A 26,450-nucleotide genomic window follows, 5' to 3' on the forward strand; every position below is an offset into this window, starting at 1 on the left:
CGTGATGAAAAAGCATTGACTTTTCTTGTGTTCCTGGCATGCGCAGAAAATTTGCGTGCTGTCAGGCAGAAACTTATATTATTTTTAAATGAAGGATGTGGACATGAAATTAATTAGGGTTAGTTCAGATTCTGGGCGAGTTATGCAGTAATCATTACTGAGTAACTATTTTTAGGGCCTTTGCTATAACTGTGCTGATGGTATGAGAAGGTGATAGCTCAAATTTGCTATTTTATCTTTCAGAGCTGTTGAGTCCCAGAGTGAGGGACAGTGTGCCCCAGTGGACTCCCTGTGGCGACGTTACAGTGAATTTGAGTTGTTGAGGAATTACTTGTCAGTTACCTATCCACATATTGTTGTTCCACCTTTGCCAGAAAAAAGGGTAAGGAAGCTGAGGCTGTAGCTTGCTTTGTATTGTTTGTTATTTATTTACTATTAACACTCTTCTGTTTAAATAGGCTGACTTTGTTTGGCATAAACTATCAGCAGATAATATGGATCCAGATTTTGTGGAAAGAAGAAGAATCGGTTTGGAAAACTTCTTGTTACGTGTGGCTTCACATCCTGTCCTTTGCCAAGACAAAATCTTCTATTCATTTTTAACACAGGTATAGTGAAATGATGTGCTTTCTAAATACATTCTTTAGTAATTATTTTTTAAGATGGTGTCCTTTGTTCTTTTTCCCTCCCATTGACTCCATGTCTAGGAGAAGGATAGACAACATGAATAAACTTAAGGTGGAAAAGACTTGTCCATGTAAAACCTTCTTAACAGCCCACTGCAGTTGTACAGTTGGCCTTTTAATGTACCTTATGACTTTTTTCCAGTCTAGTTTTAAGGCTCTTAAGAGAGAATTTCCACCTCTTTGGAACAGCATATTGGGAACTTAATGTGTGCTGGCTGGGAAAGCTTCCCTAGGACTAAACCTGAAATAGCTAGCATGCTATGCTGCTGGCTGCGGAGACAGTGCTGGCTTCCAATTTGCTTTTTGGATAGCCACAGTTTCTTTAGCGTTGTGGTTTGAATCATGATCCATTCACATGTTAACACAAAAGTTGTGATCCGATTGTCAGCTAAAGTGTCGCATTCTGCAGTTTTCAACTTCAGGAGATATTAGGCATTTCTCTGTTCTGTGCTTCGATCAGAGAATCCCAAGGAGTGGACTGAGCTGATATGTTTATTGCAGCACAGTACAGTATGTAGATGAACCAGCGTATGGGAATTGAAAGCAGTGGACAACCAGCCACTACACGTGAGCAAGGTGACTGTGTGCACTGTAAACTGATCCCGTCAGTTGTCACCTGTACGTTCTCTGTGTGCACCCTGCCTCAAGCTGCACAGGTCCTTGGAGCTGCTGATGATCTAACAGGCAATAGATAGCTACCCTTCTTTCTAAAGAGCTGGGATACTTCCTTAAACAAAGCTGTGTGGCTCCTGCTGCCAGTTGATAGATAGAGGTAATTGAGCACACTGACACATAGTGAAGAGGAGAGAGTTTCCTGGGGAGGTTAGTTTGTAAGCACAACATAATGACATGTTATTCTTAATCCACATTCTTGAAATGAAATAGGGAGGGTAGCTGACGCAGAACCTAGCTTTACTGGAGAAGCTCTTCTCCTTTCAGCTCTAATGTGATTTGGATATAGGGACCTGCAAAAGCTGTGACACTCTTAAGTCTCTCTAACAGAAGCTTCTTTTCTTGTATCTTTAGGAAGGTGGATGGAAAGAAATGGTGAATGAGACTGGATTTCAGTTAAAGGTAATTACTGTAATTGTTTGTCTCGTGACTGCTGTGACACAAAAATACTCCAACAAATGTGTTTTAGGCCATTTATGAAAGGCTGTTTGCTGTTAAAATGAACTAAAGGCTTTGATTTATGTATACTTGTAACTACAAAATACTGTGGCATTCTTAGCACGTAATAGGTAGGACTTCAGTTCTTAAGTTCTCTAGCAGGCTTGTTAGTATGTGCCTACGTTTGACGCTCAGCCTTGTAATTCTGCTAGTAGTATAAAATTATGATCCTTATAAGCTTTAAAACTAATGAACTTGAGTTCATAGCAGTGCTTTTGTATGTCATCAGTTTAGTTTAGTATTGTTTTAAAGATGGGTGTCAGATTTAGCCTGGTAAGAGGTGTGAGATGTCAAAAAAAAAAAAAGCAAGGGTTGCATGTCTGTACAGGAGGAGAATCTGTGAGAAGCTGATACAGATTGTTGGGCTGTGCCTGGAAAAGTTGCTATATGGGGACGAACACTGAGCTTCTGTTTCATTGTAACATGATCAACTCTTGTGAAATCACAGCTGAAAACTAGGTGGATTATGAAGAATTACTCTGAATAGTGAGAGCTGAAGGAAACCACTGGTGCTCTTATCCTCAATGTCCAAGGGGCTTTGATACTGACATTTAAGTTGGTAACTGAAGTTGACAATAATTATCCTCCATCATGGTAGGGCTTGTCTTTTGCTAGTATTCATAATGCAAAAAATGTAAAGCTTTCAAACTGTGCTCTCCTAGTCAATGCATCTTCATTTCAGTTTACGCTTGTAGGAGTTCAGAAAGTTTGTACTGGAAGAGTATGTTCAGGAGTGCACACAGTGGTGTGTGTATGAAAGAAAACTCATAGCAGAATGCTGAGAATATTTGCCTACCTGAAACCATATTGTCGATTAAATGAGAGATGAACAAGTCCTGTTTCCCTTCTGAATTTGATTGTGTGTATAGTTTCACTTTTACAGTTCCTGTTTCCTTAGGAAAGAAAAAGAACTTTTGGCAAAAGCCTGGGGAGAAGCATCCTTCCTTTGTTCAACATCTAAAGTATAAATCCCTCAAGATTGGAGGTTATTTAGCACTGCTCTGGAGAACAAATCTCTAGTCACTACATGTCTTAGACTAGAATCAGACCACTGGTTTACATGCTGCTGCTGTCTCTGCTGCTGATGCATTAAAGCAGGATGTGTCGTTTGTCCCGAAGGGTTTGAACCAGGCTAACTAAACTTTAAATTAGGCTTTAATGCAGCGTAGCATGTTATAGTTGAATGATGATGTTGTAGACTTTGTTTACTCTGCCAACTGTATCATTAAATCATGCCTTTCCTCCCTTCCACCCCAAGCACTTAATTTTGTTCTTGAAGGGATTTGTTGTTTGGGATTTTAACCCTTCCTTTAGGAAGAAGAAAATTCCCTTCTCCCTTTAGTTTACTTAAATGATTATAGGATCATAGTAGGAATTAACTGTCTGAAAACTCCTTGACTGTACCCCATCTGATGGGGAGTTCATCTCTGAAATGCTTGTACATATCAATCTTAAATTAAGACTGGACAGGCATTTTTCTAACAGCATAACTCTGTGTGATGCAAATGCTTGAAAGTGGTGTGTGGGAGTTACTGTGCTGTTAATGGCAAGAAGGAAATAACCCTGCTTAGAGGGTTGAGCATTGGCAGGATCTTGGTTCCTGCCTGACAGTGCTTGTGTACTTACTGAACTCGTCCTTCAGAGCACTACATGTGTCTGTAGCAATAGGCAAAAACTTGCCCCGTAACTGTAAAATAGGAAGTGATCCTTTTCAAGTATAAGCCTGTTGAATGTACATGCTGTCCCAACAAACTTGAATGGCTTTGGTCCCTGCCGTTTGAACAGAAATGCAGTATTTTGTGAAATAGCTACTTAGAGGGAAGGATTCTGATTTAAGGTCAGTATACCTGGGTGGTGGTTGTGCTGTGAGAGAACGTGTGAGGGATACGTGTAGGTGCGTCTGAATGACCTGAAATCTAACTGACTTGTGTGATGACTTGTTGGGATAGAGCAGTGGAGGTCCAATGCTGTAGAAGCCCGTGGAGCACTCTGAATAAACATAAAGCCTGGGCTGGGAGTTGGACTTACTGCAGTGTTTTGTGTTCCTTGTGCTATCTTAGATGTGCTTCCCCATGCTGCCTTTGTCTTCCCTTCGCAAGATATTCTTAGAGGCGCATTGCGTGTAGTGGTGACAATGAACCTGTTTTCTTCCAATATCAGTCAGTCTTGGCCTTGCAGGTTTCCTTCACTTACCTGTTGGTTTGTGGACTATGTTTTGTATTGGTTGGTCAGTGGTTGGAAGAAGGACAGCTAAAGTTACCAAGATTTCCATCAGTACCTCTCATCCTAGTTTGAAGAAAGAAACTGATTTTTCCTCTACTTGGGTGCTGTCCTAAGTGTCCTCCTGATGTGGAGGTGGTTCTCGGTGAAAGGGACTTGCAGTGACATTCAAATACAGATGTCTTCTCCTCCGCCCCAATATAGTGGGAGGTGGAACAATCTCAAACTGCACCTGTCTCGTTTGTAGAAGTTACTGAAGGGGCCCTAAAGGAACGACTCCATTCTCAGTTTGGGAAAACACTGTTTTCCTTTTACTGTCAAATTCAGTATTGCTCTTCAAGCTCTGAGTTGACTGTAACAGTGCACAAAATATTCCCGTGTCGTATACCAGCACTAACAAGTACTGCTGAAGTAACTTAACTGCTAGCAGTTGTGGCACAATCCGTTAGCTAAGAGTGCACTAAAGGAAATGTATACACCTCACAAATTGTGTTATTTATTGTTCTTTCAATGAGAAGAGGGATGTTTAGATGAAAAGTAAACTCCAGCCATTTTACCTGAGTTGGAGTTTTCATACAGCATAAATGAGCCCTGAGTGAGCTGTATGTAAAATGCCATATAGAAATGAAAAGCTGTGGTGATGTGGGACCTCTTTGGTTGAAGCTGGGATATCTCATCTGTATTGGTGTCTTATTGGGAGTAAATACCCGTTGCATAGTTTAATGTTCAATTAAACTGGAAAACACTCCCTAGAGAGATTCCGTATTGCTGTTGCACTCATTGGTAACCAACATCTCAAAGTAAAGTAGCCAATTACCTTTTTAGTTAGGTATTGAACTTTCTTATGTAGACTTTTATATATGCTCTATTTGGGAAAAGAACACTGCATTAAAAATGGCCCTATTCTGATATACAAATTACATATTTTCTGTGAAGCTAGTCATAAGAGAACACTATATATAAGATTTTGATTTCACTGGGGAACTGTTCCTAGTAATAAAGAGCATATAGAGGTCACTCTACCACTGGTTTTATTTGGTTTGAAAAATATAAAATAGTTTGTCCATATGGTCTTATGTTACCTAATTGCTTCATCTAGAAAGAATGTAGGGTTGTGTATCTTAACTCCATGATTTGTGTAACATTTTAAGAAGGCACTATTTTTGTGGGATTTGGATTATAGCACCTTAATTTCAGTGGATACTGTGTGCATCCTAGTTGACAAAAATAGCTTAGTTTTTTGACTTTTTATTAAAAAAAATCTGACATATAGAGCAGCTAGTGTCAACTTATTCAATGTTTGAAGGTTTAAATATGCCAGGAAGGCAGGCTTTTTTTCTAATGGTGCTGCCAGAAGGCTGAGACTTTTTTTTTGTCACTGGAATTTAATTGCATTAAATTAACAAAGCTTTCTTTCCCCTTTTTTCAGGCAGATTCCAGATTAAAAGCTCTTAATGCAACATTCAGAGTGAAAAACCCAGACAAGTAAGATTCCACATCCTTCCTCCCTCTCTTTCTCTTTTTCAGTTACAACTGTAACTTCAGAAGACAGAATATTCTGTCTCCTTAGAATAAATTCAGAAAAGAAAAATTATCTTTCTGTGCTTGAAATCTTAACAGAAGCCCAGTAAGGAGGTAGTGTGAAAAGGTTTGATAAATACAGTTTCTAGGAGCGGGAAACATTCAGAAAAACGCCATCATTTTATGCAAAATGAGTCTTTCCTTTTAGCTAGATTAAAAGGAAGGGACAAAAAAAGACTCAGAAAAAGAACCTCTTGATATTTGTTTGCAAAGAAATCTTTCCAAGCGTGAACAGAATACAGATTGATAGTAGGTCTTTCCAAAAATCTGCTGGTGTGCAATCCTGGATACATGCACCCTGGTGTTGCAGTTCATAGTTCTCTTCAAGCTGCCAATTTTCACAGATGCCTTTGGAAATCCGGAGGTCAGTTCAGCTCTGCAGTCCAGGAAGCTCTGGGACATGCAGTAGAGCAATCTGCTGGATCCAAAACTGGTCAGAATTGTCAGGGTATGTAGTGGGAGATTCATCACACCCTAGGTGATGTGAGAAGGGTAAAATGAGAGTTCCTACATCTGCAGTAGTTAGGAACATTACTGTGCAGCGGTAGGGTCGAGATGTTGCTGTTTGCCATCAATAAACAATAGAGACCTGTACAAAGTGCCCTTCTGGGTTCATTTGCTGTCCAGTAGTGGACATGCTGTTTAGGGACGGACCATATGCCTGACTGCTTTCTGTTTGCTCCCTTAGTACTTCCCTGACATCTGTGGGTATTGTATTAAGGACGTTAGAGGGTCCATACTTTTCTGAACCTCTTTATAGACTTATCTATTGGATTGGTGCTGTCCCTCCTTTTTTTTTTTATCGTGTTTGCTTTTGACGCCTTCTGTGCAGCAAGGAAGCTTTTAGCTAGGGTTTAGTATAAAAGATAACATTCATGCATGAGATTGAAAGACAGCAGTTCTCTCAGTAGCTACAGGTGAAATTGGCCCCTTGTTTGCATGCTTCATCCTCCATCATCTTTGTGTCTAGCAGGAGGTCGCTTTTCCTGCTTTCGTGGCAGGGAATCTTTGCCAGTGTCTCGCTATAGGCATAGGTGGGTAAGACTGGTTAAGGCTGAAATGAGGAATATACTGTTACCTTTTGGGGTAACTCAGTGTTTCAGAAAGCAAAGCTGTTGTGAGAAGTGGCTTGGTAAAAAGCAGGAAAAGAGTTAATGCAAGGAGAATGTGAGGAGGCGCTTGTAACAAAAACAGTCCCTGAGTATTTAACTCAATAGAGACTTCACAGCACTTAAGAGATATGGCATGTGCTTTCTGTTGTATGCTGCCAGCTACATAGCTTCCAAATTCAGCTCTTGTATCCAAGTTGTTTAATAAATAACTGATGAGCGTAACTTGTTTTTTTTGTTCTTTTTAATTCAGGGAGAGCCTTTTAGTATAGTATGTGTGGCGCTGTCAGGAAGAATAGTGCCTTGCTCAGCCTAGACCACTTAAACTTGAGCTGAATGGAATCTGACACCTTACCACTCTACCCTTACCTGTGGTGCTTGTGTGACTGGGTGGTAAAGTGGGTTCAGCAAGCTCACCATGCCGAAACAGAAGATCTGACTGCTGTGTGGAGTGTAGGCTTTCAGGTGTCTGGATCAGGAAGGATTTGGGTGAAGAATAGCTGCAACTCCCAGTCCAGATTGCCTTGTGGTGCTGTGGAGCTGTAGCCTTCAGCTTAAAGACATGAGGAGCTTTAAACAGCTGAAATGATACTGCTCGAGGAGTTCAAATATAGACTGGAAACTAAACCTCGTCCTGTGGGAAGCAATTCATATCTTTAATGATGGAATTTTATGGTGATAAAAACATTCTGATATGCAGAGGTGAATTTGTATCTACTGCAGACCTCTCTAATTTGGCCTCATGGCACTCATCCTCTTGTTCTTTTTCTGTCCTTTAGTCAAAACAATACCTTTCTTGGTGAAAGTTTTCTTTAGAATACACTAAATCCTTTCCTAAGGTGGATTATTTTTTTTTTTTAAAGTAACTCCTTTTCTTGTCTGGGTAGTTGGACAATTGGCTGCTGCTTTCTTGAACAGTTCTGTTCTTGTAATGTCTTCCTTCACAAAGCAGGAAAACGGCACTGCCCTCCCTGATGTAGGGAGGAGCACTGCTGAGCAAAACGCACACAGTAAATAACTTACATTGAAATGCTGTCTACTGCAAATGAAATTTTCTTCTTTGCCATTCCCATAAAACATATTTCTGAGAAGAAACCTGGTGGTGTTCCTGCAGAAACGTGGCCTGATCTGTTCGTCATTTCTGTCTGAAGTTCTACTTGATAGCTCAATTAAATATCTAGACTGTTGGTAATGTTGCAGAACCAGTAAAACCGAGTGAAAGGCACTAGTTAAAAAAGCCTCAGTTACCGAGTGCCAAAACTGTGTCTTGTTTCACACTTCTACTGTTATGATGCAGTGGAAAGTAAACATCCCTTTGTGTACCTCACCACAGTCAGTTTGGAAATGACTTTATTATGTAATTTTTTTTACATGAGCAATGAGTAGAACTTAAGCAAATACTTGAGAAATAAACCTTTGGTCTGCAACACCACCAGTCCCTTGAAAATAGGGTTTTTTTCCTGAAAAATCATATTTGTAAAATTTTCAACCTTCACAGACGATCGGGCAAAAAATAACATCACTTTGGTTTATGCTATTCTGAGACAATAAAAAGAAGACAACTTGGTTATGAAGTTGTAATTTTTTAATTGGTATCTTATTTTTTAATGGAGGAGGAGTTGGCATGGGAGAAGATGTATTACTGCTGGAGTCCGGGATACTGGAACTCCTTTTAGGTTCCTGACTTTTTGCCTTTAGGGAGTACGGCATTCCTAAAAGCTTTCTTGCCACAAAACTGGGTAAATAAAACTTTTCCTTATAAATTTCTGGAGTGGAAAGGGGAGTCTTCCTGAGCTGAAGGCATGCTTTTTAATCTTTTGTTTTTAGTTCAATTATTTCAAATATCTTCACCGTACGTGTCTGCAGCTGTCTGACATGCAGCCCTGGTGCATATTTTATAAAGTGTAAACTGAAAAGATTGCTCTCTAAACCCCACTGTGCAGATCAATGACTATATTTATTTTTCCCATATAGTTTCTCTACTGGGTTTTAAATCTTTTTATGTATTTTAACCCTCTGTGTGTCATAATCTTGTAAAAGATGCTCCTTGGAGATCAAAAAATATTAAAAATCGTAACAAAGCTCCTGCTTCCTGAATGTGAGGAGGAGAATATTTTAGGGGAGGACTTCCTGGCAGGGAAAGAAGAGGTGTTAAATGAAAAACCCTGGAATTTCATACTTGGTCACCCAAAAGGAGTGACCCGACTCATTTCAGGAAGATCTCTTGGGTATAAACTATTCTGAAATAAAGCCTGACTGTGTGCCTGTGGTGGGAGGAGGGGTGAAGGTTTTAATGCTTGAACATCAACCTGCAAGGCTAATCTTAGTCTCCTGTTCCTTAATTCCGGTTGTGTTCTTCTGCGCTTGTTTATTTTCAGGTCGTTGTTTAGTAATTTAGGTAAAGCTGTTTCTGTCTTCCCATCTGGATGAAACACATTCTTGTGTACCAAAGTAGGTCATGAGTTAGACTTGTGTGTAGTAGGGAGGGTTTATGTGTACAGAAGTGGCTCTTGCTGTGGCTTAATTTGTTACCTGTCACTAGCAAAGCTGTGGCAACTGGTTCATCTCATTAGCGTAAGCTAAGTGAATCAATTTAAACTACCACCAAGGCTTAACTGGGGCAGCGGATGAAATGCCTGTGTCCTTCAGTGGTGGCAGGCCAGCACATGGTCACCTGCAATGGGTTACCTGACTGGTACCTCGCTAAGCTGTAATGACTTGATTGCTTTTAGCCTTGTGTGACTCCTGTGCAGGTGCAGGTCTCAGTAGGGTTTCATTTGTAACTAGTTATAGTTACCATGTGGCTTAGCTTGGAGGAATTATGGTAACTGTGAATGCTTCCTTGAACTTCCGAAAGGCTATACTCAAAACTGGCTGGATGGCAGCTTGAAAGTAAAGTATCTTTGTCGGGTCAGGATTGTGAACACATTTTTATTAAGTAGTATGTATACTTTGGCAGATTTTGGCTTTGTGCTTACTTGAAGCTTTTCTATTCACTCATGCTTGCCTTGAAAAATCCCATTTTCAAACAAAAAAACACAACACAATGATGTAGTAATTTCAGTTAACTACTTATATTTAATAGAAAACGATCTCTTACATTGTTCTGAACCTTCATCATTTACATCAATAAAAAAATAACAGTTATGCAAGCGTCAGGTTGTTCACTTTAGAGAAATTAAACTCTGCAGTCACTTCTTTAGGAGTCTTCAGCTAATTCCACCTCAACATAATCCAGGCTCCGTCCCGCTGGCTGTAGCTTTGTGGCTCTATCTTGCATTCTGTGAAAGCTTGCTTTCATGATGGCTAATGATGTACTATCTGTTTCCTGCTCCCAGGAGATTTACTGAGCTAAAACACTATAGCGATGAACTGCAGTCTGTCATATCACACCTTCTGCGAGTCAGAGCTGTAAGTATTTCCCATGTGTGTCGTGACAAATAGTATAATTTATTTATAAGGCAGTATTTCTTGTTTAGTCAAGAGAACTGGTGCATGTGCTCTAGAATAAGGGCAATTTTGCCTGAGAGACTCTGGCTGTGGAGCGTGGGGCGGGAGATGGCAAGGAGGGAGGCACTGACTTAGTACAGATTTGCGTGGGGAAGAGTTCTAAATGTGGTGGTTGAGTTTAGTGATCATTGGAGGAGCAAGCACATGCATGTTGCTAATCTGCTCTTTCCCCGATGGTCACGTATCAGGGGGAGGTGTTTTAAAGAGGGTCGAGATGTCTGCTTCTCTCTACTCAGCAGACGAGTTGCTTTTGCTGAATGTCTGGGCTGGGAAGGGCCCCAAAACACTGTTTTCTGGTCAGACATATAATACTTTGTTTTCCAGAGCTTGTACTATGAATCGTTTATGTTTCCCAGCACACTTTCTTTTTTTTTTTTTGGCTTGTTCTTCCATCTGTAATGAATAATGTTCTTTCTAATTATGTCATGCATCAAGATACCCTATGGGTTGAGAATGGAAGATTTTTTTTTCCTAAAAAGTCAAAAAAAGGAAATAGGAAATTACAATTTCCATAATGAGGAGCATGATACTGCTTTTTAGTATGTTCAACAGGGATTTACTTTTTGATGGAAACTGTGCTGCAGAGAGGACAGTAATTGATTGCTCTGTTGAGCTGAGGTTCTTGAGAGGATTAATCACTGGTGTTCCACTGACAGTGCCTGTTTCTCTGGGCAAACACACATGAGATCTGTTGGGCAATTTGCTTGCATTTCCTTTTTACTGCTTGGGCAGACCGGTAACGGTAATTCTTACTGAACTTCAATCTCAGTCATTGGTACATCACAACTACAAGGCATTATGTGATCTTCTGAGGTTGTTGCCAGCACTGTAGTGCTGGCTGCAGCAGGTACTGACTCTCCAAGCAGCTGAGATGACATATCTGGCTTGAGCAATAAGTTCTGCCAGAGATAGCTCACTTCCTTCCCTTTGTTTCACTGAGCTGGATGGAAAAAAAACAAAAAAAAATCAAGTCACTCGTTCAAATTTTGCTAAAGCTTTCCCTACAGTCTTGATGACAGGATGGACTTCTGTCTTGCCATCTTTATGTTAAATAAGCAAGTGTGTATATAAACTTGGCATTATTCAGGTAAAGGAGGCTATGCCTTATACCTGGTTATGAAAAAATAAAGGTCCTTGATTATTTGTGGCCTCCGTAGGCATATCCTATACACGGGCACTTCCAAAGAAATAATTGAAATGTTACTTTTCAATACAGCTTTGACTGTGACTTCAGCCTTCAAAGACTTAATGGTGTTGATTTTTCCTTTGGTAGTGGCTTAGATTAGATTTAGGCCTGATCTTGTTTACCTGTATAAAAACATTAAGGCTTTATCTTGAAGTTTGTGTAGGGGTTTTCACAAAGCAATTGCACTTGATGACCAAAAATTGACTCTAAATAATATTTTAGAGGGTAGCAGACCGGCTATATGGTGTCTATAAAGTCCATGGCAACTACGGAAGAGTATTCAGGTAAGAGCTCATTCATTTTTTAAATATGCACATAGAAAGAGAGGTGTGTGTGTATATATCTGGAGAGAATAGGGAATTTGTTGGTTGTGTTCTTATGTTTTTAACAAGTGTATCCTGAATGTATAAATGTCTGCTTTGAAAAACTTCATATTGCAGTTCTAATGAGGTTTCTGTGTTGGATATAGTGATCCCTGGATCTGCTGAGCTTAGTCTCAAGTGGAGGACTTTAGCTTTTTGTTTTGTGTTCCACACCTTTTGTTGTTGCGTTGGCGTTCTCTTTCTTCAGAAACTAACTTACTACCTATTTTCATGCAGTTGTCCCTGAAAAGCTTCTCGGCCCTCGTAAGGGTTAAAAATCAACAACTATATCTATCCAATTTTAGTACCTCTAAGTGAATTTGCCAATCGGTTTTTGATTTATATGAGTGAATTGCATGCTCAAGTTCTCCATCTCACTGGAGAATTAAAGAATCTAAACTTCTGGTTAAGGGAAACCTCCTGCTTCTACACACTGTTCAAGTGCTAAATTTAATTCTCTGGGTTAATGGATTGCAGATGTCTTTCTCATTGGGGGTTTTAAAGTGAAATTAGGTGTAGTTCTGTAATAACACAAGACAAACAAATGTCAACATCAGCAGAGTGGAATGTTTATGAAAAAGCGAAGGACAGAATAGATGCATTAGACATAAATTAAGTGAAATATAAGGGGACCCCCTCCTTTTTTCTTGTAAAAAGAGCTGTGGATGTAGTTCTTGTAACTAAGAAATCTCATAAGGTTTTGCAAAGCTGAGAATACAATTAAAATCGCAGTGTACATACTTGGATGTCCAGAACAAGTCTCTTGCTATCTTTATTGATGGTCTGTTTCCTTCTTTATCTAAATGAACTCCCTAATGTGAGTAGGTAGTTGCAGTAATGAGGTGGTTGTAAGTTGATATTTTTTTTTAATGAATAGAACTAAACAGCAGTCTGTTATGAAAACAGAAAACAACATACAGCAAACACTTTCAGGAGCAGTAAAATGCTTGCAAATGTCGTATCCCACCTTCTGGGTTTTGGAATCAGAGGCTTCTATCTGATGTGTTGCAAGTCTGGAAAGCTTAGCTTCCTCTTGATGAGCATGTTAGACCAAATTCTCTTTTAGAAAATTGCCTCCCTTCCTCCCCTCGCCCCCCCCCCCCCCCCCCCCCCGCAATTTCTTTTAATATTATCTTCTTTTTTTTTTAATTGAGTTTTTAGCTATTTAAACAAGACTTTCTGTTCAAAACCAATCTCAAACTAAGCGTATTTGTGAGGATGAGTTTAGTGGCAGGGACAATTGTTTAACAGAGTGCCATAAATCGCCTTGCCACATTGTCAGTGTCACTGCTTAGAGGAAGAAAAGTTTGGCCAAGTCTAACTTTGAGGCAGTTTCTATTCAGGTGTCACCTGGAAAGAAACTATACAGGATGCAGCTTATTAACTTCCCTTACCCTTCATGTGTGATGTTGTTTCTCGTTTGTTTTTCCTACAGTGAGTGGAGTGCAATAGAAAAGGAGATGGGGGATGGGTTGCAGAGTGCTGGCCACCACATGGATGTGTAAGTACTGACTGAATATCTGATAGTTTGATGTAAGCCAGATGTAGAACTCTCCCTCTTTCCTCTCTTTTTCCCTCAACCCCAAAGTACGTACGAGTAGAGTACCGAGGCAGTTGGGGGTGCATTGTTTTTAGGTATACAGCGTTTCTGTGACTTGGATGCAGGCACAATTTTAGCATCCATGTACTGTATTAAGTAGCTCAAAAGGTCTCAGGAGAACCAGAGGGGTTTCTTTTTTTATTATTATTTTGAAATTGTAGAAGTGTTTGGAATTCTTCCAGTTTTTCTTTTAAGCTACTATGCCAGAAACTGGTGGAGTACAACTTTAATGTACTGCAGACCTGATGAGATCCATTTGGTTTTGATAGCAGCATTTTGTACCATGCAGTAGATGGTACACAGATTTGGACTTAATTACAGAAAGCTAAGAAATTTAATTAATCAGCACCAAAACTCTAATGGATTCTTGAAACAAATACTGACTGGATGTAATAAAGTAGAGAATCCTCCCTCTTCGCATCTTTGGAGTCAGTTGGCAGAGTATACAAAACGCAGTCTTCAAAATAAGAGCCTAGCACTTCAGAGTGCTCGCAAAAGTGGTATTCTAGGTTCATGCTTTCTGCTTTTCAGGTTGTCATATATAGTAGGTGTAACAGTATAATTTCTCATTGCTCTGATTCTTCTTCTGTAATCGCACAGTACAGAAAAGTAACAACTCCAGTAAGAGGTGGAAGCTGTTCGATACTTCTTCATACAGTAGTTTTACTGATAAAGTGTAATTTGTGCAGAAGTAATCAGTTTTAGTTTACAGTGCAGATTTGCATGTATACCACTGCCTGGTTGTAAGTGGTGTTATGCCTTGTCAAGCAGAAGGGTTTGAAGAGCTGTGCCACGCTCTGCCTTTGGCTTTTTCAGAATAATTCTGGTTTTATCAGTTCTTTAAGAATTTGAATGCCTCTGAATAATCTACTCATGCTTCTCTCTTTTGGCTAAGATGGTGGCTTGCACCCGAAAACGCTGTAATATTTTTTTAGGCAGAGGGCTCTGGTGAGAATAAAGGAATGGAGAATGCATTCTGCTTTCAGAAGAAAATAATTGAAGTAGAGGTGGAATGCAACGTTAAGCACCTACTACAGTATGCAGAAATTGAAGAGATTATGAAAATATGGTATAATACAGAGGAGTTAAGGATGCACAAGTAGGTTTTCTTTAGTTCAGATACACCGTGCTAAGATGTCAAACATCTAGAAATATGTAACCAACTAAAAGAAATGGGTCTCATTTCTCAGTTGGGAGGCTTGAGCACTCTCCACACATCTGAGATGTTTAACCCTGACTGCGTCACAGACAGAAACATTAAAGATCTGGAGTAATGGCAGTGAGTTTCTGGGTAAATTTAATCACCGCTTGAAGTCTGAGGTAGCTTTCATTGTCTGTCATCTCTTCTGCTCTGCCGCTCTGGTACAACAATCATCTCTTAGTGACAATCAAGCAAGAAGCAGCAGCTGTGAAATTCAGGAACTCATTCAGTGACCCATGTGGTCTCCTACCGGTAAGGATCATATCTATGATCTCTTGGAAGTATAATTTACCAGTCCAGTTACCATTCCCATAACATTAGACAAGAGTTTATTGCAACAGAAAGCAACTTCAAGAAGGTTGCCTGATATAGATGTTAAACTTCAAAGGTAATTTAATTATTCTCTATCTACCCCATATGCTGTTGTCTTTACTAGAAGTTTATTTAAACTTTTGAGCTGTTATTGTTTAGTAAGATCTAAAACTGCTTAATATTTGGAGAAGACATCCCAAAGCACCTCTGGGTGTGTGTTGTATAACCGGGTGGGGCTTGCTAAAGTGATAGAAAACAAGAGAGTATGCTGAGAAAGCTCGAGTGAATGGCTGTAATTCTGCCATTTAAAAGATGAAAGGAAAAAAAAAAATGCCAGACCTTTGACTTCTGTCCTTCATGCTATAAATGAGTGATCCTTTATCTCTGTATCAACTAGACTGTCATTACAGGTGGAAGCAGTCTAAATTAAAACAGGGGTTTAGTTGATGATTCCCATGAAAAGTGGGAACACAGTAGATACCTTTACTGGAGTGTTTCTCTTTAAGATTTTTCCCTGTTCTGCCTACCTGTTTAGGACTAACTAGTATTTAAACTTCAGCTTAAGCAGTCAGAAGTCAGCTTGTCTTACTACTTTTTGGTTTTTTTTTTCAAATCAAAGTTAAGTGTCATTATAAAAACCCTGTTTATGTAAGATGGGTTTTTGTTTGGTTTTTTGGAGAGTTGTTCTGCCACAGATGAGCTCGAGCAGCGCTCTAAACTTAGAACTTACTTGAAACTGAAATGTAGTCCATCTGCTGCCCTGAGAAATCTAACCACTATACTAAAATTAATGCACTTCAGAACTTAAAAATAGAGAGGGTAAGCCACTTATGACCTGTGTGGCTGCAGGATTTTTTCAGAACAAGTATAGTTTTCAACAGTTTGGACTTCTTCCTTACTTTGATTCATAATGTGAATTCTTGTTCTGCCTGTTCTTTTATCCCTTCTACTTAAACTGATCTGCTCTTGCTGGTCCCTTCATATGTTATGCTTATTTATCACCAATAGCCTTGGTAGGGCTTCTCCTGGGTGTGCCATGTCTTTGATTTTGCAGAGCATCAAAACAACTCCTCTTGCTTGCAAACTTACAAAATCCATACTTGAACAGATGGGCATGTCTACAGCTTTTCCTCAGGCTCCACATTCTTCCAGTTATTCTGCAAGTAGCTGCTCCCTCTTTGAAGAGCCTTAGTTTGCATGCCCTGCTGCGCAGCCCTGAGGATGATGATAATTTTTCAGAAGGAGCGTCTCCATTATATTCCCAGGGTTGTTGTTTCTTTTAGAGCTTGCAGGAGGGATTTCTTGTTCCTTCCCAAGTCAACATTACCAGGTCCCTTTCAGCTTGATACTCTGCCTCTTCTTCCATAGAGCCAGTTACTGGAGAGGCACAGGAAGAAAGGAAAAAAAACCTCAGACTTTGCAAAAACTTTAAAGCCAAGAGGTGCTGTCGTTAACATTTGGGTTGCATTGTGCTGGTCACTAGACAAGCATGGACATATGCTTGCTTCAGAGAGCCCGCAGCTGTTCAAGGGATTGCCACGTATGTGAGAATCCAGACTGAGATGGCAGAATAGATTTGTGATCATTCGAGAGCGTTTGTGATGGGATCTCATTCATTCTGTTTATCTCTGGTGGCACACACCCTGTATTGCTGGCTGAAGTGGCTTCCTAGTTCTGTCACTGTGCCAAGCAAGATGTGCAGTTACCTCTTTGCTCTAGGCCTGTCCTTGCAAGTGTGTCCATAGGTTAGTGAGAACCTATTAAATACTGTGAGATTTAAGCGGTATAAACTAGAAAAAGAAAGTGCTTTTTTGACGTTTTTAGGAGTTATCAGACTAAATGACAAAAATCTTGCTGAATGCAAGAGCTGCAGAGTTGGTCCAAGCCGTTGTACTTCACATTTCTCCCTAAAAGGCAGGTTTAAACTTCTTGTTGCTCTGCATTGATATGCCTGACTTCCAGAGCGGACAAAGCAACACGCTTTCAAGGAGCTGAAGGACTTGATGTCATGGTGTTCAGAGCACCACTGCGAGTTCTGTTGTACTCGGGCTGAATAACGAACAATAAAAGCAGCCTTTTAAATAGGGCCTCTTTGCTTTCAGAGGGTATGATATTCACATTCCTATGCTTTAATGCTTTAAGCCTTGCAGGATTTCTTCTGTGCCATGTCTCTGTGGTTTTTTTTTTTGTCCTTTCCTGTAATAAAAACTGCCTCATCTTCAGCAGGAAACTTATGTTAGATCTTGTACATGTCAAAAGATTAATTGTAGTAGCAACCAAAGAAACAGGCCTGTAGGAGCGTTTATATTAGCTGATGCAGAGTTTAATTAAAAACAAAGGAAAAACCCCTTCTGGAAGTGCCTTTCACTGTTTTACTTTGTGATTGGTGTTTCTGTCAAACAGGTGTCCTCCTTCGTTACTGTATGTGTAGTCCTTAAAGGTTAAATGAAGGAACTTTATATTTAAGCATGGCTGTTTTCCACCAGATATGCTGCTTCTATTGATGACATACTGGAAGAGGAGGAACATTATGCAGATCAGCTGAAAGAATATCTCTTCTATGCAGAAGCACTACGGTATGTACAGAAGAGTATAGCTCAAATGGAAGCTATAGTCCGTTTGTCTAGCATTGTGTTGATGCTGAATTTAGTTTGGTATCCTCTTCCGTCCTCCGAGAAGTGGAAATTTCAATGTTGTGGGATTTCCATGTTCTTACTTCTTACTTTGCTTATTCATTTTTGATTGCCATGTGGATGGCAATAAAAATTAGAGCTGAGCTGATCAATATGAAATGACAGAAACGTTAAACTGCATACTGTGGAAGATTAATGCTTTTTATTCCTCTGGTTACTGTGTTTCCTTGGCTTTTGGTATAATAGTGTCCCAATGTGCTGAAAGCTTCAGCTTTCAAATGAGATAAGCCAACAGAGCTGCTACAGCCATTACAGATTCCAGGAAGTTTCAAAGTGCCCTATATAACTTTCATCTGATGTACAGTGTTGTGCATCTAAATACTGATTACTTTTTTTTTGTGTGTGTTTGTTGTTTGTTACGCTAGCCTTCATAGGGCAGTCCTCCCTTACAAGCGTGGATACAGAAGCAAATTGCTTTATGCTTAAGATTGTGCCTAAAGCTATTTTGCTCTCCATGGGCTGGCTCTGAACCTCTTGGAGAGGTTTGGTAGTGCTGTAGAGAATTGGGTTGGCGAGTGTGAGGGCGGCTGTGTGGGAACCCAGAGCACTAGTAGCCTCTCCTGGGAGATGATTGTGTATCCGGCAGTGGAGTACGGATGTAGCATCATCAGCCCACACAGGACTGGGACTTACTGCAGGTGGTCAGAGGAAACTTGCCTCTTTTCCAGATGAAAGGCTCTATATGAATCTAGGAACACAGTTTCTTGTTTCATTGCTTAAAAAATAAAATGAAGAATTTTGACTGATACGCTGCTGCTGTGACAGATACCATCTCCAGGTACCTTTTGTCATAGTTGTGATTTTTTTTAAATAAAACTATTTCACAGTGGTGTCCTTAAGTAGGTGGTAGGGCTCGTGTTGCTGAGTGTCTCAGAATGAGTCTGAAAAAGAGGAGCAGAATGCTGCTTGTAATAAGAATTTTCTTTATTCTTTGATCCAAGCTTGCTTAACTACACCATTTGCAGAGTTATGCATTCTGTGATAAGGCAGCTGAATTCAAGCTAGATAAATAACTGAATGTGCTGCCTGTCAAAAAAAAAAAGCATGGTGCCATTTGTAAAGTTTAAATGGAGGTGAACATAGCAAAACAAAGTATTACGTGACGGATCTTTCATTGCTTGCTTTTCAGGGCAGTTTGTAGGAAACACGAACTAATGCAATATGACTTGGAAATGGCTGCACAGGACCTAACATCTAAGAAACAGCAGTGTGAGGAGCTGGCAACAGGAGTGAGTCTTTCCACTTTCTTTTCCAAGATGCCTCTTATTTATTTATTTATTGAGCCAAGTTACTTAAAATGACATTTAAATGGCACTAACATGCTGGCTGCTGCTTATGAGAAGTGATATCATATGAGCTGTAGGTATCTGAGGCTTAAAGTAACTTGATTCTTGGTGATATAAATTGTTTGTACCAAACTTCTTTTATTGAATATTGAGCAAGTAAAGGGTTGCAGGAAATACAACGTGAGCAGAATAACACAAACAACTTTGTCCTAAAGATCAAAATTCTGAAAGGCTTCCTCTGCCTTTTGAAAGGTGGACGTTACTGATGTGTGGCTAGTCCCTTTTATATGGAAGATAATGTTACTTAAAACATTATCTTAAAGTGGTAACTTTGAAAAAAGTGTTCAGATTTCCTAATATTCCTGTTGGATCTATTGATGCTCTATATGCAATTACTTTATGGCTTTTCTTTCTCATGGAGGACAAAAGACCTAGGTTCTTTCCTACTTCAGTAAGAAAATTGCTCTGAAAGGTTACCCGTGTCAGTGGAATGGCTGGCGTATGGTCCAATCCACAGACCAGCCTTAAGAGCTTGAACATAAAATTACTTCCCCTCCGCTTTGCTCAGTCTAACATGAGCCACCATACCTTCTATAGCTACTTATCAATGGGACATTAATAAAATGGAAGTTAAAGCCAAAAATAACTGAATAATAATAATAATAATCCCAAATGCTGGTAAAAATCACATAATGACTTGTGGCTGTGCTCAAGAATCCCAAACCTAGAGTGTCTTTGTTTTTTGTAGACTGTGAGAACATTCTCCCTGAAAGGGATGACCAGCAAGCTCTTTGGGCAGGAAACTCCTGAGCAGAGGGAAGCCAAGATAAAAGTTCTAGAAGAGCAGATACAGGAAGGAGAAGAACAACTTAAGTCTAAAAATCTGGAGGGCAGGTAAATGGGCTTGACTTTTTCAAAGAAAACACAGGGCTTGTCTTAGCAAAAGTCCTTGACTGGATGCTCTTGAAGGTGTTTGCATTTTATAAGTGTTTTTAATATATTCTTGGTGTTTATGAGCTGTCTATAAAAGCTCCTGTCAGCTGCAAGTTGTGAAATAAAGTACAGTACATGCAGTTAGCTTCTGGTCTGAGTGTATGGCTTATGTAAAACCTGATGACTTTCCCAGTTACTGAGCCCACTCTAATGGCAGGCTTGCATGCTTTTATGTTCAGCTAGTAATATGTTTAGCAGGTGGGCTTTTAGGTCTGCAGCTGAATAGCCTAAGACTCAAAAGCTGATTTGCTTCAAATATAGTATGTAGTTTGGTTTATGTGTATGGGTCCTGAGCTCATATTCTGCAACTTCTCATATGGGGGACAACTGACTCCTGTTTGAAATAGATTAGAGGTTCTGGTGAGTTGTGTTTGAGTAACTGCTTCTTGGTGCTCTAATGAAATTTTCTTCAGGAATGCAAACATGAAAAATAGGAACTAACATTCCTAAAGCAATGCAATTGTGTCAGAACACGTTCATCGTATAACAAAAGGGGCAAACGTGGTATCTCCTGATAGGTTAGGATTAGAGCTGGAAAGATAAGACTAGTTCATGAATAGTTCAAAACAACAAGACGCTCAGCAAATGCAATTTCTTAATCATTTTGACAGAAGTACTGGAGATCTGCTTTTGTAGCTCTGGAAGGAATTTCCAAATGAATACTTGCCTTGTATGTATAGTCCAGCACAAATGAAAGCTATGAATTACAGAAATCTACCTCCATTTTAGTTAAGGAGACCTGAAGACACATCACCATACCAGCAAAATGAGTTCCTGAAGTTAATTGTCTAAGTCAAACTTGCATTGTATATGTTTGAGGCACTTGTGTGTCTCAAATCCCGATGGCAAGTGAGTTTTCACATTGGAAAGACCAAGATTTTGACTTGACAACTGACGAAGAAATGTGCGATGTTGTGTGCTGAACGTTAGCATAAAGATACTTAGTTACCCCAACAGAATCTGAGGAGAAAAGTATATTCTGAATTATGCTGGTTCTATGGCAGTGATGCTTACTGGGAAAAAATACCCCAAAGCAAACAACCCAATACATCCTGTGAAACTGATCCTCTAGGTTAAAACATCAAGAAGATGGAGAACTAGGTAGTAGTGCCAATTATAAAATGAGGACACGGTGAGATGCGTAATAACTACAGAACTTGGTTTACTGACTGAAAGATGGAACGCTTTGTCATACGTAGCTTCTCTGCTGAGGCTTCAGAGGGAGGAAGGAGGATGGAACGTGTGAAACACTTACTAACAGAAATACTGCTTTTAATTCCAGAGACTTTGTGAAAAGTGCCTGGGCTGACATTGAACGGTTTAAAGAACAAAAGAATCACGATTTGAAGGAGGCACTTATAAGCTACGCTGTTATGCAGATTAGCATGTGCAAAAAGGTACGTTTGTGGAAAGCCAGGCTAGTGTATACATCGTATCAGCAGGGGATCAGATGCAAACTTGCAGTAACGAGGAACGTTGCGGTCACAGAAGGTTGGAAGTCACTAGCGTAAAACCTCCCACATACTCTGTCCCACTCTGTCACGTGTTAATGTTGGTATATAATAGGCAGTGTGGTCCAGTTCCAGTGTGGTCTCTGCCTCATTCTCATGTGAAGTTCTGTGGGACTCTTTCGTAGAGTCTTCTGTGGAAGAAAGTCTGCTGATGGGCTTTGCAAACAAAGTATGCTTCCACCTATTGACTTTTAACTTTTTTTTTTTTTAAAGGGAATTCAAGTTTGGACAAATGCAAAGGAATGCTTCAGCAAGATGTGATTATCTGGAAATGAATTCCTCCTCCAAGTGCCAGAGAACGGAAGCACAAATGTATAACACCAATGTTAAGTTGCTACATGACTTACATATAAATCATGAAATAAATGAGTTGAGTGAATAGTTTTTCTTTCTGCTGATTGTAATTGTTAATAAAGGACAAAAAGGACATGTTATTAAATGTTTAGCCCTGACTGCCACTTCTGTGGCGTGTTTTATATGTGGTAGCAAATAATTCAGGGGTAAAAGAGTTACTGAAAACTACAGCTCCGTATTGGGGCAAAGGTATAGGGAAAGTTATCCCAGAAAGTATGAACTGAACTGTTCTGAGACTTGTGAAACACCGTGCTCTGTAATGTGTAGATCACTTCCAGATGCCCTTCTTTTCAGCCCTTGCTGTTTAGAATTTGTAATGCTCAAGGGTGCTTTGGTTTTATAACGGGACATACAGTTGTGTTCTTGAGGTCTACACCATAAGAGGACAAAAAAATGAAATATTGTAACGCCTAGGGTTCATGTTTAAATGCCTTTGCATGTCCATAGAGAACTGTGCTTTTCCAGGGTTCAGGTTAAGCGGTCTCAAGCTCCTGAGATGTTTGAAACTCTCTACAGTAGAGGTGGTGTACAATGGCTTGATCCGATATTCTGCATTTACTGGTTCCCACTTAAGTTTTGATATGGGCATTGATTTCTTATCAAACTTCTTCCTGCAAGTAAAGGAGACTGGTGATCCAGCTGAGCAGCAAAACCAAAGTCAAAGCTGGTAAGAAGTGGATGCAACTTCTGTTTGGTTGTTTGGAACCTGTTTACACTAGGTGTGAATCTGGCCTGTGGTATCTCTTCTTGTAACTGAAGCGGTTTGCTTCTTAAAAAGAATAGTTCTTAATGAAGACGCTGAAATAAAAAACCTGGTGCAACTTCTGTAGTACTTTAAGAGCAGTGATGTGCAGAATCCACAACGAACCAAGGTGTCTGTTTGGCTCTTGTAATGATGTTTCGGTGTATGTGTCTCTTTCAGCGTGTGTATATATATGTGTGTGTATATATATACACACCAGTATGACATGATTTGCAGTTACAGGTACTTGCATTAAATGTTTCCAATTATGAAAAACACTTACCACTGTCTAATATTGGGATTTTTCTACATACTTAAAGTTCCTGAAGTCTTGTGGAATTTGTCAGACTTGATTGCTAGTCCTGAAGGAAGCTTTGTAATATTCTGTTGAAAAGTGTATTTAATTGTTACGGATTATAACACTACTCAGATCTTGATTTTTTTTTTTTTTTTTTTGTTTTTAAGAGATACTCCAGGAAGTCCTTAAAAGTTCCTTTGATAAATTATCAATAACGTAGTTACAGATATGTCCCATGTTACTTTTGTCTCTGCAGCATTTCTTTTCTATAAAACCATTGTAAAGAATTTGTAGGCCTGGTGTACGCTACAGTTTGAAACTCTGAAGTGAAATGCTGGTCACTCTGATAACCTTTGTTGGCTTTTTCGAAGCGTGTGACAGTGACGCTCCTGGCTGAGAGATGATGTTGGGCAGAAAGAGGTCTCTCCATATAACATTTACAAGGAGAAGTGTTGTTCCGTTCAGAGGTTGCGGTATCCAGTTCCCATACAGGCTGAAGGACTCTTACATTCCAAACCGAGAAGTTGCACACTTGATGTATTCAGTAAACCTTCTAAAGGAGTGGTGCCTTAATACAATCCCGTGAGGCGCTCAGAGTAGGTATTTTTCATGCACTTTGATTTTTGGTAGATCTTTCTGGTGCCTCTTTCCACATTTCACTTGCTGTACAGCTTATTAAATGTTATTAGTATGCCTTTTTTTCCTTGCTAGTTGTACTAACTTTAAGAAGGGAACAAAACGGTTCTTGTAAGTTTTGTGCCAAATAAGCTAAATAAAATTGCTCTTTGATATTTTTGTTATGTGGTTATTTTTTTTGTAAAAAATGGTGTCTTCCCCATTCTGGCAACTGCTGTTTAATTTCTTGAAGTAATTTCTTGTCCATCTTAGCTCTCAAATGGCCTCCAAACTTGGGTTTAAAATTTCAGTAAATTGCCCACAACTGGCTTATTTGCCTTTTGGGTGAAGAACATAGTGTTAAGGCCAAACTTAGATGCTTCTTACAAGCCAGCTTTGATCCCTGCTCTGTTTTTGCCCAAACAGAACTTGCTGTCTGAATTTCATACGTGTCTTCATTGAGGTAAGGGATGGATGCGTTTGAAAAGGGTTTGTGTTTTTGACAGGCACGGGGTGAAAGGTGGGTTAAGGATAATCTGCGATAACTTTCTCTTGTGTCTTTGCAAAAAAAGTATTGCGTGCGGTCTGTGTACTTGTGGATCTTAACAAACAGTGAAGGTTTCTCCCCCTTTTTAGCTAACTTTTCAAGGAGAAATCATCTGGTTAATGGCTGTTTCTGTGTGGTTAATAGAGTCCACATGACAAACGCATACTTGTGAAGACTGTGTTTTTCCAGTTACAGTGCGGATTTAACTTCGGTAACTCAATCCACTTTGCCTCAACGAGCTTCCTTCCAATTATGCAGTAAACACCAAAAATGAGTGGAAGGCCTTGAGAATAATAGCAGGTAGGTAGACAATTTTAACTTAATCTCAAAAAAAAATTGCTTGTATATGAAAGAGTTTACCTACACGCATCATCTGAGTTGCTGATGGAGCTGTCGCTTCTGTCCCAGGCAGCTTTGCTGGGTGGATTATCGCTGTTCATGCTGTCCCTGACCACCGCCACTACTGCCAGGACCTTGACTTGTCAGTACATTTAGTTGCTACTGTTGTCTGCACCTGAAATGGAGCTAGGGGAAGGGAGCCAGCTGAAATGGAAAGATAAAGTCTTTTTATTAATTCTCTTTATTTTTTTTAAAATGTCTTATTATTTCAGTACCTGGCATGTCAGCCAGAGTTAACCTAGCGGCTGTGTGCAGGGGACGTACCTTGGCAAGTGCAGAGTAGATCTTGGAGCTCGGGTCCACAGCGAGGAGCTCTCCTCGTGCAGGTGAGCCCAGAGGAAAGCGGTGGCTGTGGCCAAAGACAGGGCAGAGCCAGTGGCGTGAGGCTGAGGTCCCAGAGCGGCTGGCTGGGCTGTGCACGCTGCGTCCTGGGATAGGCCTGCTGTTCCTGCAGGATGGTGAGGCACTGGCACAGGCTGCCCAGAGAAGCTGTGGCTGCCCCATCCCTGGAGGTGTTCAAGGCCAGGCTGGATGGGGCTTTGAGCAGCCTGGTCTGGTGGGAGGTGTCCCTGCCCAGGGCAGGGGGTTGGAACTGGATGATCTCTAAGGTCCCTTCCAACCCAAACCATGCTATGACTCTCCCTACCACCAGAATTGTTTTGTCGACTTTAGTTGAAAAAATGAGAAACACTTTCTAATGCCCTCTGAAGGATTACAGGGAAGGAGGAACTTGTCTGAATTCCGCACACCCCCATGCTTGCCGTGCCATGGCACGGCAGGGCTCTAATTCCTGTTCCCTTGCGTCCACCTGTTCGGTGCATCCCTGGTGCCAGCGTCTTGTATTTGCTCCTAGAGCTCCGTGGGGCAGTGCGATCTGTGTAATGACAATCCCCACAGAAATAATGCAAGCAAAGGAAGCGGGCGGAATGAGAGCTAGTAAGGTGGGAGCACAGGCTTCAGTGCCAAATCCAAGCAGAGCACGCTCGGGTACCGCCAGCAAATGCAGTCACCTTCCGAAGCCGTCACTTTTCTGCCGCTGCGGAGTTAAGCTCTGCTCCTTAAGCCCTGCAGTTGGAGTGCTCCTGCCTGGCGGGTCCTGGGGTTTCTCGGGGCAGGGGGCACCTCGCAGGGGATGCGCCCTCTTGATCCAGCTCCTGTGGAGACCTTGGCACTGCAGGAGAATAACTTGCGTGAGCCGCTTCCCTCTAGCGGGTGGCCACTGGGGAGGCTAGGACGCTCTCTGCCGCGGTGGGAGCCGGAGAAATATCTCTCTTTAAATAGCAGAGGTTTCGGCATCCCCCCCAGCTGAAACGGGGAGATTTTACATGCATCCCTTTTACACGTACCCACTCTGCGGGGTGGCTGCGGTGAGTATCTCCTCCTGCCTGGAGCAGTCTGGAGAGCCTGGAGTTCCTGCGTAAGCAAAGGGCTGTGACTTTGGCTGCCGTTTTCCAATGCTTCTTAGTACGATATGGTGTTATCAAAAGGATTTTGCAGTTATGACTTCTGTAAGGCCAGATGCAGAGGAGAAACCTTTTTTTAATTTTATTTTATTGTTTTATTGCTGTCTTTTAGTTGCTTTTGAATGACTGGCATAGAGTTGCCTTCCCCAGTGTTGTATTTTTCCTTCCAAAAAAATAATTTTCCTTTGACTAGTTGTAGAAGGTGTCGAAACCACAGAACAAAGCCAAATTGGAAAGGATCTTGGGTGGATTTGGAGGAAAACATCTCCAGACAATGAAAGTTCAGAGCATTTGGAGGTAAGGGGAGATGGCACCATGCTGGGAGAGGCAAGGGGGGGTTAAGCTGTATGCACGTGAGGGAAGATAGGGCTTTGAGGAGAGGTGCACAAGAGGGTGAGGAGGTAAGGAGGAGAGAAGAGAGATGGGATGAGCAGAGATGGGATGGGTGGAGGAACTGGAGAGGAGAATGGATGGAAAGCTTCCATACCTGTGGGCTGTGCTGTGCAGGAGAAGGGGAAAGCGGCACTGTGTGGCCCTTGTTTTGGAGGGGGAGGGACGAAGTGATGGAGGTGGAAACAGGGGATAGTGAAATTTCAAGAGCTGTCAAAGACA

The 26,450-nt window shown here is 40.7% G+C and overlaps 1 protein-coding gene across 1 annotated transcript in view; it reads left to right on the forward strand.

Annotated features, from left to right (window-relative positions):
* SNX4 (sorting nexin 4) overlaps positions 1–23,605 on the forward strand; it is a 35,752-nt gene extending 12,147 nt beyond the window's left edge. The window contains exons 3-14 of the mRNA XM_063341754.1: positions 244–382; positions 459–608; positions 1,713–1,760; positions 5,506–5,561; positions 10,105–10,177; positions 11,685–11,746; positions 13,260–13,325; positions 17,424–17,513; positions 18,760–18,859; positions 19,665–19,810; positions 21,192–21,306; positions 21,634–23,605. Coding sequence (XP_063197824.1) covers positions 244–382; positions 459–608; positions 1,713–1,760; positions 5,506–5,561; positions 10,105–10,177; positions 11,685–11,746; positions 13,260–13,325; positions 17,424–17,513; positions 18,760–18,859; positions 19,665–19,810; positions 21,192–21,306; positions 21,634–21,681 — 1,093 coding nt within the window. The 3' untranslated portion in view covers positions 21,682–23,605. The remainder of the gene's footprint in view (positions 1–243; positions 383–458; positions 609–1,712; positions 1,761–5,505; positions 5,562–10,104; positions 10,178–11,684; positions 11,747–13,259; positions 13,326–17,423; positions 17,514–18,759; positions 18,860–19,664; positions 19,811–21,191; positions 21,307–21,633) is intronic.
* Positions 23,606–26,450: the final 2,845 nt, after the last annotated feature.

This window comes from Chroicocephalus ridibundus, chromosome 7 (genome assembly GCF_963924245.1).
Source record: "Chroicocephalus ridibundus chromosome 7, bChrRid1.1, whole genome shotgun sequence".
Taxonomy (NCBI): domain Eukaryota; kingdom Metazoa; phylum Chordata; class Aves; order Charadriiformes; family Laridae; genus Chroicocephalus; species Chroicocephalus ridibundus.